The 15,837-nt window shown below is 31.4% G+C and overlaps 1 protein-coding gene across 4 annotated transcripts in view; it reads right to left on the bottom strand.

The window, feature by feature from the left end:
* Window positions 1-15,837, bottom strand: part of LOC145306665 (band 7 protein AGAP004871-like) — a 324,172-nt gene that overhangs the window by 257,766 nt on the left and 50,569 nt on the right. The window contains exon 1 of one of the 4 annotated variants that reach the window (XM_080148980.1): window positions 12,483-13,299. The exons of the other annotated variants lie outside the window; for them this stretch is intronic. Within the exon in view, the coding sequence (XP_080005106.1) occupies window positions 12,483-12,594 (112 nt within the window). The 5' untranslated portion in view covers window positions 12,595-13,299. Of the gene's footprint in view, window positions 1-12,482; window positions 13,300-15,837 lie in introns of those variants that run through there. 4 annotated transcript variants of the gene reach the window in all.

Raw genomic sequence — 15,837 nt, 5'->3', positions numbered from 1 at the left:
TTCTAAGCTGCTATAGAAGAAAATTGTCTTAGTTGTGCTTTAAAAAGGCATCATATGTGATGATTTTAGGCTATAATATACCTCCTTCCTACAGGTTATAAGTGAAGTAAACAACTTATAGATATAATGATGTCACATCTTTAAATATATCTATAATACAAAGTAGAATGATGTTTGTCCGTCTGTCTGTCCGTCCGTCCGTCTGAAGCTTAAGATCTCGGTAACCACTGAACTGATTGGATTCTACTCTTCAGGGTATATACAAACTGGTCCTGTGGTGGTTTTAGGCTATTTTCTTGGGGGGTGGGACACCCCCAACCCACCCAAAAACAAAAAAATTTCCCCCCCCCCATTTTTTTTCTTTTTTTCAGGAGATTTTCTTGGTCCTTTTTTTTATTTGCAGAAGATTTCCTTGGTCCTTTTTTTTGCAGAAGATTTCCCTGGTCCTTTTACGAATTTCACCTAAATTTTTTTTGATCACCTCTTGGGGCAAAGCCCCTAGAGGCTAGGGGCGAAGCCGTTAGTGTATGTATATGTATATTACCTCTCACGAGATTGTTCAGTCCTTTGATAATGTACATAATTATTATTTGAATTATCTGTCTTAAATTTTTTTTATCATATTTTATTTTCTTGTTTGTATGTAAATATTTAATACCTGTATTATAATACTGTTATTATTAGTATTTGTTATGTGTGTCATAAAATAAATACCTAATCTCCCGTTATTTATATGCTATATTCATCATTCTAGGTCAATTATTTACCTTTGTATGTTTCTATCCCTTACTCCTTGAGAGCACAAGAGAATATTTGAAGATTGAATGTGTCTGTCCCTTACTCCCTGAGAGTACAAGAGAATATTTCAAGATTGAATGTGTCTATCCCTTACTCCCTGAGAGTACAAGAGAATATTTGAAGATTGAATGTGTCTGTCCCTTACTCCCTGACAGTACAAGAGAATATTTCAAGATTGAATGTGTCTGTCCCTTACTCCCTGAGAGTACAAGAGAATATTTTAAGATTGAATGTGTCTGTCCCTTACTCCCTGAGAGTACAAGATAATATTTTAAGATTGAATGTGTCTGTCCTTTACTCCCTGAGAGTACAAGAGAATATTTCAAGATTGAATGTGTCTGTCCCTTACTCCCTGAGAGTACAAGAGAATATTTTAAGATTGAATGTGTCTGTCCCTTACTCCCTGAGAGTACAAGATAATATTTCAAGATTGAATGTGTCTGTCCCTTACTCCCTGAGAGTACAAGAGAATATTTCAAGATTGAATGGTCCAAGTCCGACATCTTCAGCGTTTAGATTTTTCTTGTGCTCGTTTGTAAATATGGTTGTCATATCTATTCGCAAAAAAAACTTTTGCATCTGTTAGAAAAACTTAAACTGCTTGGTATATTGCAGGGATCTAAAAAGATAAGACAATGACCGATAAATGATGTACATCCCCAATGATGATACACAATTGGTTGAAACATTTGGAAACTGAACTAAATGAGCAAACCAATCAAAAGTCAATAAAAGTCCCCAAGGTTGTTAAGCCAACAATAAGAAAACTTTAGTATAAAACTTTTGGGTACTAGTGTAAAAAACAGCCCAATGTCCGCTCCCTCTCTCCCTGGTATATTTTCAGGGAGGGGGGGGGGGGGGTGCAAAAATATAATACATTTTAGACCCAATTTAAACATGTTAGGGATGTTTCAGAGGTGTAAGGTGGGGGGGGGCAATTTTTTTTGAAAGATTCATTTTATTTTAAGCTTTACACGAATAAAAAAAGGTCTAAAACAGCATCAATATCTTTTTTGCAATAACGAATAGCAAGGAGTTTGCAGTTATTTTAAATTTCATTAATATAAATTTTTTGAATTTTCAAATTTTGCATTTTTGCAGATGAGTAAGAACACCTGTAAATACTTGAGGGCTAGATATTACAAGATTATACTGCGTGGTATGATACATATTTGTATTTCTACTTAGGGTCTATATAGCTTTATTTTTAAATTTTCATTTTGATTAAACGCAAATGATACATAAGAATATATTTGTATTGATGGATTTATTATTACTTGGATCTTACACCAGATTATCATGTACTCTAATAAAGTGATACTTATTGCGGGCTAAGTAAATGAAACCCCCTTTTTTTAACCCTTCCCCTTCCCTCTGAATGTATGAACAAACGGACCAATAAATAGCAGGTGAAATAGCCACTTAAATTGACGATATTTTTTCCCTTGTCATATTATCCACGTATTCTACATCCATTTATCAAATTTTTTTCTATTTCAGTTATTGTATTAAAAATAAGTACAGACTAATAATAGTTATTTCTCGCATCGTATTATAAACGGCTTTCCGCGGATATAGAATGTACAATTATGAGATTAAAACTAGTTTTTTTAGCCCCGAGGTGACGAAGTCACCGGCTAAAAAAACTAGTTTTAATCTTATGATTGTACATTTCTATATTCGTAGAAAGCTGGATATAATACGATGCTAGACATAGTTTTTTCGTATGGATGAGAACCGGTTCCTATCCACCGGATTCGAATGAATACGAGAATATATCTATAATACAAAGTAGAACGATGTCTGTCCGTCTGTCTGTCCGTCTGTCCGTCTGTCCGTCTGTCTGTCCGTCTGAAGCTTAAGATCTCAGTAACCACTGAACCGATTGGGCTCTACTCTTCAGGGAATATACCTACTGGTCCTGTGATGGTTTTAAGCTATTTTCTTGGGGGGTGGGACACCCCCAACCCCCCCAAAAAAATGAAAATACCCCCCCAAAAAAAAAAATTTTTTTTTTTACTTTTTCTTTTTAAATCTAAAATACGAAAAATTAAGTTGATCAAACCTAGCAAAGCCCCTAGAGGCTAGGGGCGAAGCCGCTAGTATTAATATATTTCCCATATTTAGATCTCAAACAAAACCTTTTTTTTTCTGGAACCCTGTATAATACATTTATATGTTTTATGAAATACTGAATTTAATAGTTTTCTTACATTTATAAAACTTCAATTTCATGTTGTTTTTATTCAAAACATTTAAACCTTTTAAATCTTAAATCTTAATTTTTGAAATCTTAAAAAGAAGTAATTTAAAAGTAATTAAAATTCAGAAATTTGTATTAGACGGAAATGTAAATCTGAATATTTAATTTTAGAAAGTAAAAATCGGAAAAGCAAATATTAGGTGCTGAAGAATTATGGAGGGAGGGGATATTGGACTGTAAATAACACTGATACATAAATTTATTTATATCTCCTCTGTTTGCTCAGAAACTTTTAATGACATCTTATAAGCTGGATTAAATCTAGCTGTAGTTCCAAACTTTTTAATAATATTACAAAAGGGGTTTGTTAACATCTTGGATGTATATCAATCTATTATCCATTGTATTATCCATTAAGATCCCTTATATTTATACTAGCGGCATCGCCCCTAGCCTCTAGGGGCTTTATTTCTGAAGGTTCAGGGGAGAATTTTAAAATTTTTGTTTACATATTTTTAGATATTTTTTGTATTTTATAACATTTTATTACTCTTTATATCATTTTATAACTCTTTATAACATTTTATAACTCTTTATAACTTTTTATATTGATTTATATTATTTAAAACCTTTGAAATTTTTCTTTTTTTTATTGTTTTTTAAAATTTCTTTGCCATTAGTCTTTTTGGGGCTTCGCCCCAACATGAGAAGGAAGTTTTCACAATCTTTTTGAATTTGATAAAACAAAGATTAAAAGAAGAAAAGAAATTTAAAAAGAAGAAAAATAATTGAAAATATAAAGAAAATATAAAAAAGTATAAAAAACTTTAAATATTAACATTAAAATTAGAAAAAAATATGAAAATTTTTTTTTGGGGGGGGGGTTGGATTAAATAACGAATTTGCAAAATTTGTAAAAAAAAAAATGCGGGGAGGATTTTTTTGTTTTTGGGGGGGTTGGGGGTGTCCCACCCCCCAAGAAAATAGCTTAAAACCACTGTAGGACCAATAGGTATATACCCTGAAGAGTAGAATCCGATCGGTTCAGTGGTTACCGAGATCTTAAGCTTCAGACGGACGGACGGACGGACGGACAGACATCAAGCTACTTTGTATTATAGATAGTGATTGTTAATGATTTACAGAATCCAAGACTGTGATGTAATACTAACATTTTAACTAATCTTAGAAACAAGCTTGAGACAGAAATATTTCACATCTGTTGGGTCATTCCAAATGTTTGAATTATTTATATGGAGGAAAAAGTGGCACTCAACACACAAGATAAGGTTACAATCTTTTAAGATTCATATACAACTTTCTATTTATAATATTAAAATGCAAAAATTGTTTTTTTGATTCTAATAAAAAGATTAAAACAAAACTTTTAAAAATAAATATTTGAAATCAAAACATTTCGTTACTTTTTCAAGCCAAGTTTATCTTTATCAAAATTGTACTAGACCTGACTAGAATCGGTTTATCGATTTTTAAACCTTACAAGTGAATTGGATATTCATATAACATATAGAAATAATCCCGAAAGGGTAGCAATAACAATTATTAAAAAGTCTGTTGGTTCATTTTAAACAAGTTGAAGTTAATGGAAACTCTTTGTAGTGCCTATAAAAAGATTAATATAACTTTAAAAATCTTTTGGCCGAAGTATCCCGAATGACGTCATATTAGAATAGTAGACTAATCTAATATGACATCATTTTATAATAATAGACTATTAAAATATGACATCATTCAGGATAATTAGAGGTCAAAAGTTTTTTTTTATAAAGGCACTAGTAAGATCTTCAAGTTATTGTACTAAATTGTATGTATATGATAAAACTGATTTTTTATCCAGAGGTGAATTTTTTAAAAAAACTTTTGCCCCACTAAATTTAGTGAGGCAAACTGATTTTAGTAGGGCAAAAGTTTTTTTAAGAATTCACCTCAGGACTCTGGTTATTGAATTTAAAACGTCATTAATAATTGTGTGTTTTAAATCTTTACTGTTGAGCTACCATCGTATATAACAAGTATCTTTTGTTTTAATCTAAGAATGTTTCCCTTCATTCTGTTTGTGGTATAGCATAATGTTGTAATTCAATTGCATTGTTTCTAAATTGGTTGGATATTCTAAAGTCAAATGACTGAGGGAACGTGCAGTGTATATAAACTATTTTGTTATATTTGTGTGCATTTTTTTTGTAAATAATACGCATTTTATTTGATTTTACGTAATAATAATCTCAAATATTACTTTTTAAAAATTATATGAATATAACACTTTTCTTGGGCTTAGTTCTCCCTCCATTTTTCCCTACTTGTTCTCAAAAAATTGCTTTAACCTGCCTAAGAACTATTTAAAGTGTTACTAAACTTATTGGTATTGTGGTTTGCAAGGTCTTTTGGGACTAAAAAAACACAGTTAATACCAACTAATGATCTTATAAATAATATCGGGAAATAAAATCAGGTCATTTAAAATTAATATGTACTTAAATCTTTATCTGTCCAGCTTTATTGTTTGTGTTTATTACCCTTAACACATTTTAAACTAAAATAGTTAAAAATTGTAGTAAAATATTACTATTTTATTATTCCGTGGCAGTAATTGAAATTTACAGCCTGTTTATACCACAGTATGCCGAACTGCAATTATCATACACCAACTTTACTTATAATCATAAATTAAAAGAATTAGGCTGTTTACCATTGCCATTACCATTACCTAGTAAGGGCGGGGTTCTCTTTCGATTTTATGTGTTCATCTACAGAATCCAGAACATCATCCACGTGTAATGGGATGCGATACTCTAACACCCAGTCTCAAGGATATAAGTAACATCCATCAGACAACCACCCTTTGATTGCACGACCTTTGTTTGAGAAGTCCTAACTGTGCATGGTAGTGAGTTGCGCTAAGGTATTTCCCATACTCTTACTATTTATGTCGCGCAACTGACATAGCAGCAGTAGGAACTATTTTTAACGTCTTTAGTTATGTCGCGGTGTCTTCCCGAGATTCGGACCTATCACCTCCCAGGGACGAGCGGATGCGCTACGTGTTGAGCCACGATCGTGGGTTAGTAGGATGTTTGAATGTCGGTATGGCTATTTTTACCAAAATATATCTTTAGCTGCTTGATATCTTCTTTAGTTCAGCTAATGATATTACAGTAATATGTTTAGTTTAATTCCAATATTCTAAGAGAATACCTTTGTAAAATCTATTTTGGGCGAAGAAGACATATTCATATTGATCTATTCTTGGTTACCCGGACAGAACTGATTAGGATTTAAGTTGTTTATTGTTATAGTAATTTTAAATTTCATTTGTATTTGTATCTTATATTTTTGATTTTTTACTTTTTGACTTAGTGCCTAAATAAATATATTTTTGTTTTATGTCAAGCAGTTTTTCTAAATTAATACAATACACATTTTGGTAAAGTCAAATACTGTGGATTTAAATGGAGTAATGCCCAGGGTAAAAACTGAAAAAAAACTATAATATTTAGCTTTTAAAGTGCCACTGAATAAATATTTTAATTGCTATAATTTACTACCTCCCTGTATGCTAAAATTTCTAAATAAAATAGAGTTTATAATACAAAAAATCATCATTTAAATTATTTCTTTTTGTATTTAAAATTAATAACTATTTTGTATAAACAACCAAAACATATTTAAATCTACGATCACAAAATATACATTAGCTAATTGAGAATTTACCCTCCCATCCGCTTTAGTGTGTCTTTTTTATACTCGCGATCAGTATAAACACAAAATCAATTTACTGATCTGTTAACATTACCTTAAATCACATTAAAAACCTTTATTTATACATTGCTCACCTCTACGTGTTCACATTCTGCATACACATGTAGCTGCATGTTTGTCCTTATGTAAAATATCAACATCTACTGCAATGTAAAATTTATAATTTGCAAGGAGGATTTGCATTGTATAAGAAGCTTTTAGGCTATTTTGAATACAAGTTACAAAAATCCAGAATCACTGTATAGTGTCATATGACGTCATAAAAACACGTCTATTATCCATCTCTTTTTTAATGGTTTCCTTTCCAACTTCTTCTCTCATCAATAATAAATAAATTAGTAAAAGCTGTATGAACTCACCGCATTGAGGATAAATAATTTTTCATTCACGTCTTCATAAAAAAAACTAAGAAAACATCTTAACTGTGAAGGGCTCTCCTAACTGTATATGATCAAAAAAGGGCCGTACATAACAAAATTTACTCCCACTTTCTAGTTATATTTTTGTAACTTTTTGTAGGACATTATATGACATGAATAATCTCGTATGTTTAGAGTGTAGAAGGCAACAGATAATATTTTATTTCTTTACTAGCAGCTACGCCCCCTGAGAGGCCTCTACTTGAGGGAAGGGGGTGGGGGGTGATTTCGACTACCAAGTTTTTTAGAGGCCATTTCTATTGGTTAGTGTCATCCTCTTCCAAAATAGATATAATCCTTCCCAGGATCTATGAGAAGCTATCCTGTAAAGGAGAACCATATCGATTCAGTGGTTAACAAGATATCTAGGTACACACTGACAGACAGACACACACACAGAGGTCATTTTACTTTATTATTAGGATTTATGTATTTGGAAAAGTTCATAAAATATGAAAATTTAGTAGCTAAACCCTGCAAACATATTCATGTTTGGTAATGAAAATTATATGCTTTTACTAAATTAATTAGGTTCATTTACTTCCTTTTATTTTCAGGAATTGACATACAAACATATTTACTAATACATGCAGTTTAAATTTGCACATAAAAATCCGCAAGAATAAAATATAATATTTTGTTTGTCAAAATTCCTTTTAAACATTGAAGAGCATGAATTATGCACATTCCATATGCAGCATTTTTATAATAGCATGGTTAACAAACATGTTTTTTTTTATATTTGTAAGTAGGAATAAATGATAAATTTGTTGCTTTTTTTAGACAAAATATCAAAAGACAAGGATAATAACATCCATAAAAGCAAAGCTCTAAAATGGTTGGACAAATGAACATTAACAATTGTAGAGTGTCAGAACTGAATAAGGAGAAATTTATTGGTATACACAAATTGTAAGTAAATTTGTTTTAAAACTGAATAAATAGAAAATACTCTCTAAGATATACTTACATTTTTAAGACTTGATTATAGATTCACTTATAACATTGTACCTTGTTGTGATAGGAGTCAATATTCAAAAATCAAGATGAGTAAGATGATTATATCACGTATGAAATTGTTGTCAAAAAGAGAAAAAAATCAACAGGCTTTAAATAGACTTACAGACATTCTAGTAAAGATTATAGAGTTTATACGCTTTCTAAATCGTAGAACCCAAAGGGCTAAATAAAGCTAAAATAGTATTGACGTGTCTTGATTCTTTAGATATGTATACAATCTTTCCTATAATACTATGTACAATAATTTACTGAAAATTTATCTGCTTACGGATATAATTGTCCTTGTTTATCAGACTAATCAACATGTACTTATACCATTCAAAATAGATGTATTACCCAAAAGAGTTTTATTTATTCAGGTCATACTTAATTTAATCCCATGATACGAGCGACAGAAAATTTGACAATATAATTTTCTTAAGAAAAAAATGCCTCTATTAATTATTATATTGATGAAATGTAAAGAAAAAAAGCTCTTTTGTGCAATTAATTTCACTGGTTAACTTATTATACCTATACAAGTATACTATTGGTATAATCAGACGTTGATTATCTAAACATTCTATATTTATTCTAAAATGTATGTCATACATGTATTCATCCATTGCATTGATATGTTTATTTTCTTAGGTTTGCATGCGTATATCCATTATGGCAGGTAAAGCTACTCAATAATTTACTATTCATTAGTGCATTATAACATGCATATGCATAACTAATCATCTTGTTTATTAAAAGTTAAATATTATATAAACTTAGGAAAATATTTGTATTTTAAATATTGATTTTTCTTAAATAAAAGCAACATGATGTATAATTTGTGTTTGTCTGTCTTTAACAAAGGATCTTGCTAACCGCTGCACCGATAATGTTATTTTTCACAGTCCTAGTAAGGTTTTTAACTATTATGGGGGAGGGTAACACAACCCGGTCAAGATAAATTTCTAATAGAAAAAATTCTAATTCAACTTACCCACTCTGACCTTAGGTGCTCTTAGAGGCCTCTAGGGGCGTAGCTTCTAGTAATATACAAAAAATTCTGTTTGGGGAGGAGACATTTATATAAAAGCCATATTGTCATCTAACGCCTCCTTAAAATAACCTAAAACTTTTTCTAGACCATTGTAAAGTTTCCCTAAAACTCAAAATCGATCAGTGCAGCCTTCAAAATGATCCATGTGGACATAAAGATAGAGATACGTCCTTTTACATTATAAGACTGTCCTTGTTAGTTACTATGGTTCTACTATTAGATATAAATAAATGTATTTATTGTATAAAACAATATGTTTGTAAAATATAAGTAGGGTATGTAGAAACGACAATTGAAAGAGACAACTAGAAAGAAAACAGGAATGGTCATGTCTAACAACTACGAAGATTTCACTACAGATTAGCTGATATAGAATATCTGAAGTGTATTCAAGCTAATTATATTTATAGTTACAATTGTTGTTGTAATTTTGCAACTGTTTAATTCTACTATTTAAAGTAGTAAGCTTTTTTGTCTGTAGCGAAGAATCTCGCTAACATCTTAACCGATACGGTTCTCCTTTACGGTAAAGTTTTAGTTAGGGTCATGTAAAGTTTTTAACTTAATAAAAATCATTAAAACCTCCCATTCCCCCCCCCCCCGTCAAAAAACTTTCTTTTTAAAACTCAAATTGAAAATGGGGAGGTGGTCGACTTTCCTCCTCCAACATTTATGTATCCCTAGAATTATAATTCTATTTACATCTTTTAATTCTATAATAAGCGTAAATAATTTATAAATAAGGTATGTCCGACCATGACTAATGTTCGTCTATGACCGCTGACCAACTGTTTATGACTGTAATCTATCTCAGAATTACTTGAAGAACATAATACGCTTTTAGAATGTTACACTCCTACGTTTGCTAGGCTAGCCCAGGAGCTAGGGTACAAATATCTTTAAATAGATATAAAGGAATATGTAAGACAAAGGAAACCTAATTCCTAACTAAATCTAAGAATTTTAATAGGTTTAGTCCCATTATTCTTAAAATGACCTTTTTATATTTGTGTAAGTGTAAAGACTTTTCTCGTATTCATTCGAATCCGGTGGATAGGAACCGGTTCTCATCCATACGAAAAAACTATGTCTAGCATCGTATTGTATCCAGTTTTCTACGAATATTGAAATGTACAATCATAAGATTAAAACCAGTTTTTTAGCCGGTGCCTCCGGCACCACGGGGCTAAAAAAAAATAGTTTTAATCTTATAATTGTACATTCTATATCCGCGGACAGCCGTTTATAATACGATACGAGAAATAACTATTCTCGTATTCATTCGAATCCGGTGGATAGGAACCGGTTCTCATCCACACGAAAAAACTATGTCTAGCATTGTATTATATCCAGCTTTCTACGAATATAGAAATGTACAATTTTAAGATTAAAACTAGTTTTAATCTTATAATTGTACATTCTATATCCGCGGAAAGCGGTTTATAATACGATGAAAGAAATAACTATTAACAAACTAAAATTGAAAAAGAATTGTAGAGTAGCTTTGCTATCAAAAACATCCACTAAATGTATTTATATAACATCAACATTCCATTTTGAAACAAACATATATATTCTACATCTAGCTGATGAAATTTGTGTTTTATTAGCGCAGATTCTAATCATTTTATTCTGTATTTCAGCTAGAAGTTTACTAAATAAGGCAATTTCTGTTCTTATAAATCAATTGTATATTTTTATCTGTCTGTAGATTTGATAAATTCTCATATATTCATTGTAGAGTCAAAGTTTTATGAATTTTTTGCGGTAAACCGCCTGTTTTTCGCCGGAGCGAAGACGCCCTAAAAACGGCGGCTCCACATCACTGACAGCTTACTATACAGACATTATTAATATTTATCTGCACCTATTAAAACATTTCCATGCTCCAGTTATTTATACATAAATATTGCACCATCAGATACAAAAAAATAAGAATTTTAACCTTTTTTTCCAGAATTGCTTCAAAACTGATTAATATCCGGTGGATAAGAAACGGTTTTCAGACACAATGAAAAAACATGTATCGCATTATATTCAGTTTTCTACTAATATAAAAATGTACAATCATGATATTAAAAAGCCCGTGCCTTTGGCATTGGGGGTTAACAAAAATGGTTTTAATTTTAGTATTGTATATTTTTATATCCGCGGAGAGTTGTTTATATTACGACACGATAAGTAACTATTAAAGGATTTTGCTGGAAAAGCAATCCAGTTTATCTTACATGTTTAGAATCTTCCTTAAATTATAAATTCTTAGTTTTGCAGATAAACAAATAGGTTTAGGGTTACAAACAGAAAAGTTACATTGAAAATGGTTTTAAAGCTACTATTTGATATTTTAAATCAAAGTATTTTACGAATTTCATTTAATTTTACTTACGCTACATCAAGCCTTTTTTTACATCCCCCTAAAAAAATTCTGTGCACACCACTGCTTGCCAAAATAAATAAATTAGCAGGTATATCAAGGGATAAGACAATTGACGATGAATTTATTCACGTTATCAATTATGCTTAAGAAGATTACCACTTCTTATTGGTTGAACGTTAAAGTTTCCAAGCTTTTGAGCCAACGAATACAATAATGCGCCTTTAAAACTTTGGGTACCAGTGTAATTTACAGCCCAATTTCCCCTTCCCTCCATGATAAATCAGGGAAACCTCAGGACATTTTATGCAGTTTTATCATAAAATTTATTTCTCGCCCTTAAACTTCTTTTTATCCATGATTGCATAAAAGGATTATTTTTGCTAACTTTGTATTTGTCTCAGGGGTAGGGGATTACATATCTTGAATGTAGATTAAATACTTTGTACTGGATTTGTATCCTTTTTTTCCTTTTCTTTTTATTGAGCGTATCTTCTTTATAATGTGTTTTATAGAACGTCAGTTGTTTTATACATTTCAATTTACAATTGACTATTTTAAAAAATCTGTTATTTTCAGTTTTTAAGAAAGTGAAAGATGTTTATATGATGAGATTTGAATTAAAAATGATAATTTTATTTTTTTGTCCATCTACAATAGACATTCTATTAAAAAATTTAGAAACGTTTTTTGTTGTTTAGCCTTAGTTAAATCTTTCATTATTGTTGCATTATCTTGACCAAAGCGTTTCATAGATAGATCACTATATAATGTAGCCAATTTAACATTTTTTTTTTACTAAATTCAAGAATTAATAATTTGTATTTTTCTTTAATTCATAATTGTTTTTCCTACCTGAAGCAGCCAAAGCACCGATAATTGTGGCCTTTTTATGCGGCTTTGAGACCATCCGCACACCCGACATGGCCGCATACAGGTCCAAGTGTTGCGCCTTGTCGAGCGCCATCTTATCCTCGGCGCTAGTACTACTGGGATCTGTCTGAAAAGCCTGGACATGGGTTCCTAACTGTTGTTGCTGTTGCTGTAACTGCTGCTGTTGCAGCTGCCGTTGTCTCTGTTGTTGTTGCAACTTTTTCCAGTCAGGGTCCAGCGAGGGGGGTAGTGCACGATCCACCCTGACGGGTTCAAGCGACGGCGGGATGGGCCAGTCAACTTTGGGGGCGACGCACTCGCCCCTAGAGCCCCTAGATTTGGAGCTGGCCTTGCGAGAGATCGGGCGCTCCTCTACTGTGGTAGGAACCACAGTCGCCGGTAATGGTTTCCCCTCCGTTTTGAAGGATTTTTTATGAACCTGCAGTTATTTAAAATTACCAGGTAGGGGTGTTTAAACTAAAATATACAATTTACTGCCAACTGTTGCATCTTTCAGAGTTGATGCTCACCACTCTACACATTTGCAAAACAATTTACAAACTTTTTCGCGCGTTTTTTGTGCAATTTTTGCAAGGATATAAACAGGAAGATTTAATATGCAGCCGGATGCATTTTAATCACAACTTTGCATTTTGTTTGTATTTACACACTGGTTTTATGAGTTACTTCCAAGTAATTTCACTATGTAAAAATCTATATAAAATTCACTAACTTACAAAAAATACATCACAATATTTGTTGTAAAAATTAAATAAAATTGGTTTAATTTTTTCTAGTTCTTGTTTAGATTGATTACAGAGAAAGAATAATACTAACTATATCAAGAGATTTTCTTTACTTTCAGTAGACATTTGATAGAGAGAGAAAGAGATAGAGAGAGAAAGTAAAGAGACAAAAAATGAGAAATATAGTAAGATATGAGAGAAGAAGAGAGACGGATTTGCAGAGAGAAATGTGAGAAAGAGAGAGAGAGAGAGAGAGAGAGAGAGAGAGAGAGAGAGAAAGAATTAGTGAAAAAGAGAGAAAGTTAGAAAAGAAAGAGAGAGAGAGAGGGGGAAGACAGGAAACGAAAGAGGAAACAAGCATCAAATGAGGGATAATAGAGAGGGAGTGAGTAATTTAGGGAGTGAGTGAGCAAGAGATGAGAGAGAGTTCGTAACGTGATCGAGAAAAAGCCAAAATGTGGGCGGAAAACAAAATTTGGGTTCGCTGGCAAGTTAGACTAAGATTTAGTGGCTACGCGGACACAGCAAATTCTATAAAAAGGACTTTCCATGGGGTGGGTAGTGGATGGGGAATAAATTGGTCTACTACTACTATCATAATATAAACACCTTTAGGTATAATATACTCCCCACCCCCCTCAATGCATTGCCTGTTACATGAAAAAAGAAAGTACTTATTTTTAAGGTATTTAACTAGGTAAAGTTAAGGATTTTATTTCATGAATAAGACCGAAAATGGTCACAGAATATTATAAATAATCTTATACTATTATAGATTGAGTAATTGCTATTATCCTCTAAATCTTAAGAAGTTACAAAAAATGGTTGAAAATAAAATTCAAAATACAAAAAAGTACAAAATATAAATTGCTGAAACTATCAAGGGAATTAAACAAAAATTTGGTCACATGAAAACTTTTAACACTTTTATATAGTTGTTATCTAATGTATACACTGATATACTCTAAGGTTACTATAACACTTAGTACTCTAATACCAGAATACAAATTTTTTTGGTGGACGGAGGTTTGGAGTCAGTCAATCAGTCAGTAAGGGAAGCGGATAATTAAAGAGATGCGACGCATATATAATTGTCTAACTTAACTATCGACATTCTTTATTATTCTTTGACTTGTTTAATGTTTTGAACATTATGTATAATCTTCTTTTGAATCACTATTAACAAGGATGACAACATTCATAAAAGCGAAGCTCTGAAACGATAGGACAGACGAACATTAACTTTTGTTGAGTGTCAGAACTGAATATACAAAATATCAAAGTAAAAGGTTTGACAAAATTATACGTAAATTTGTTGCAAAACTTCTTAAATATAGAATTCTGTTTAAAGACATACTGACGTTTTTAATACTTGATTATAGAGATGCTTCACTCATAATATTGTACCTTATTGTAATAGGAATTAGTAATCAAAAAATCAGATCGATCGGATGATTTTATCACATAAAAAATTGTTATTAAAAAGTACAAAAATCAACATGTTTAAAATGGACGTACGGACATTCTGGTAACGATTATAGAGTTGCTACGCTTTCTAAGTCGTACCTAACTACTACAGGAATCACCATGCAAAGTTTGAAATCGATAGGACAATTTTAACATGCCTAAATTAGTAATAAAAGCTAACTTTCTCGGACGGACGGACGTACGGACCGACCCTAATTATAGAAAAGCTTCGCTTTTAAAAATCAAGATGATAAAACAAATACATATATCAGGAATCTAAAATGTTAGTGTCAAAATATCAGGATGTTTAAATTGAAAATTATTAACAAAAAAGCTATCCGTTACGGACAGATGGATCCTAACTGTATAAAGTTTTACTTTTAAAAGCTAGAAATTATAATATAGCCACAAAAATAAATAAAAAAGGGGATAAAACTAAAGATAAATGAAAATCTTCCCTGAAAAGCATAACACAATCGATGTTACATACATGATTCAAACAACGATAAAGAGAAAAAATTAATTGATTTTGTTTGTACACTAAATAGAAGAATTATTTTTTTCCGAACACATTTTCAATTTCCTGTTTTTGTGGGCTAGTGTTGTCTCAATAGTTAGTTGGGAATACCGAATCATGATTATTTCTCTACCACATCAAGGGATGTTATCTTCAGGTTAATAAATTGGTGTTTTGAGCCATTGTACTTTTATAAAAGGTGAAGCTTTTTATAGTGCCTATAAAAAAATGACGTCTTACCGACCTACCATTGGTCAATTAAAATGTGTTTTATCCTACCATTAGTAATTCAGTCTGTGTATTGGCATATTATTGGACATTAGTCGGAAAGAGGTGGATACAAGATATTCTGTCATAATATAAAATAGTAAGATTTAAAGTTAAAATCTTGGAAATTGCTAGTAACTTTACAGAAAGCATTATAAATGTCTTTGGGTGGGTTTAGGCTATTTTCCTGAACTCCCCCTCTAACCCATAGAATCAAATAAATATACATTAGAGACTAGCAAGAATTCGCACTTTAATAGTCATATTATCCTTGTTAAATTAAGAGCCTTCGTGATAATTTAAACGTACTAAAAATTTGTATTAAACAAGGTAACAAGAC

The sequence above is a fragment of the Acartia tonsa genome, chromosome 2 (assembly GCF_053477335.1).
Source record: "Acartia tonsa isolate MP-2025a chromosome 2, ASM5347733v1, whole genome shotgun sequence".
In the NCBI taxonomy this organism is placed as follows: Eukaryota; Metazoa; Arthropoda; class Copepoda; order Calanoida; family Acartiidae; genus Acartia; species Acartia tonsa.
The sequence above is the reverse complement of the archived record's forward strand: the minus strand, read 5'-3'. Positions and strand labels throughout refer to the sequence as shown.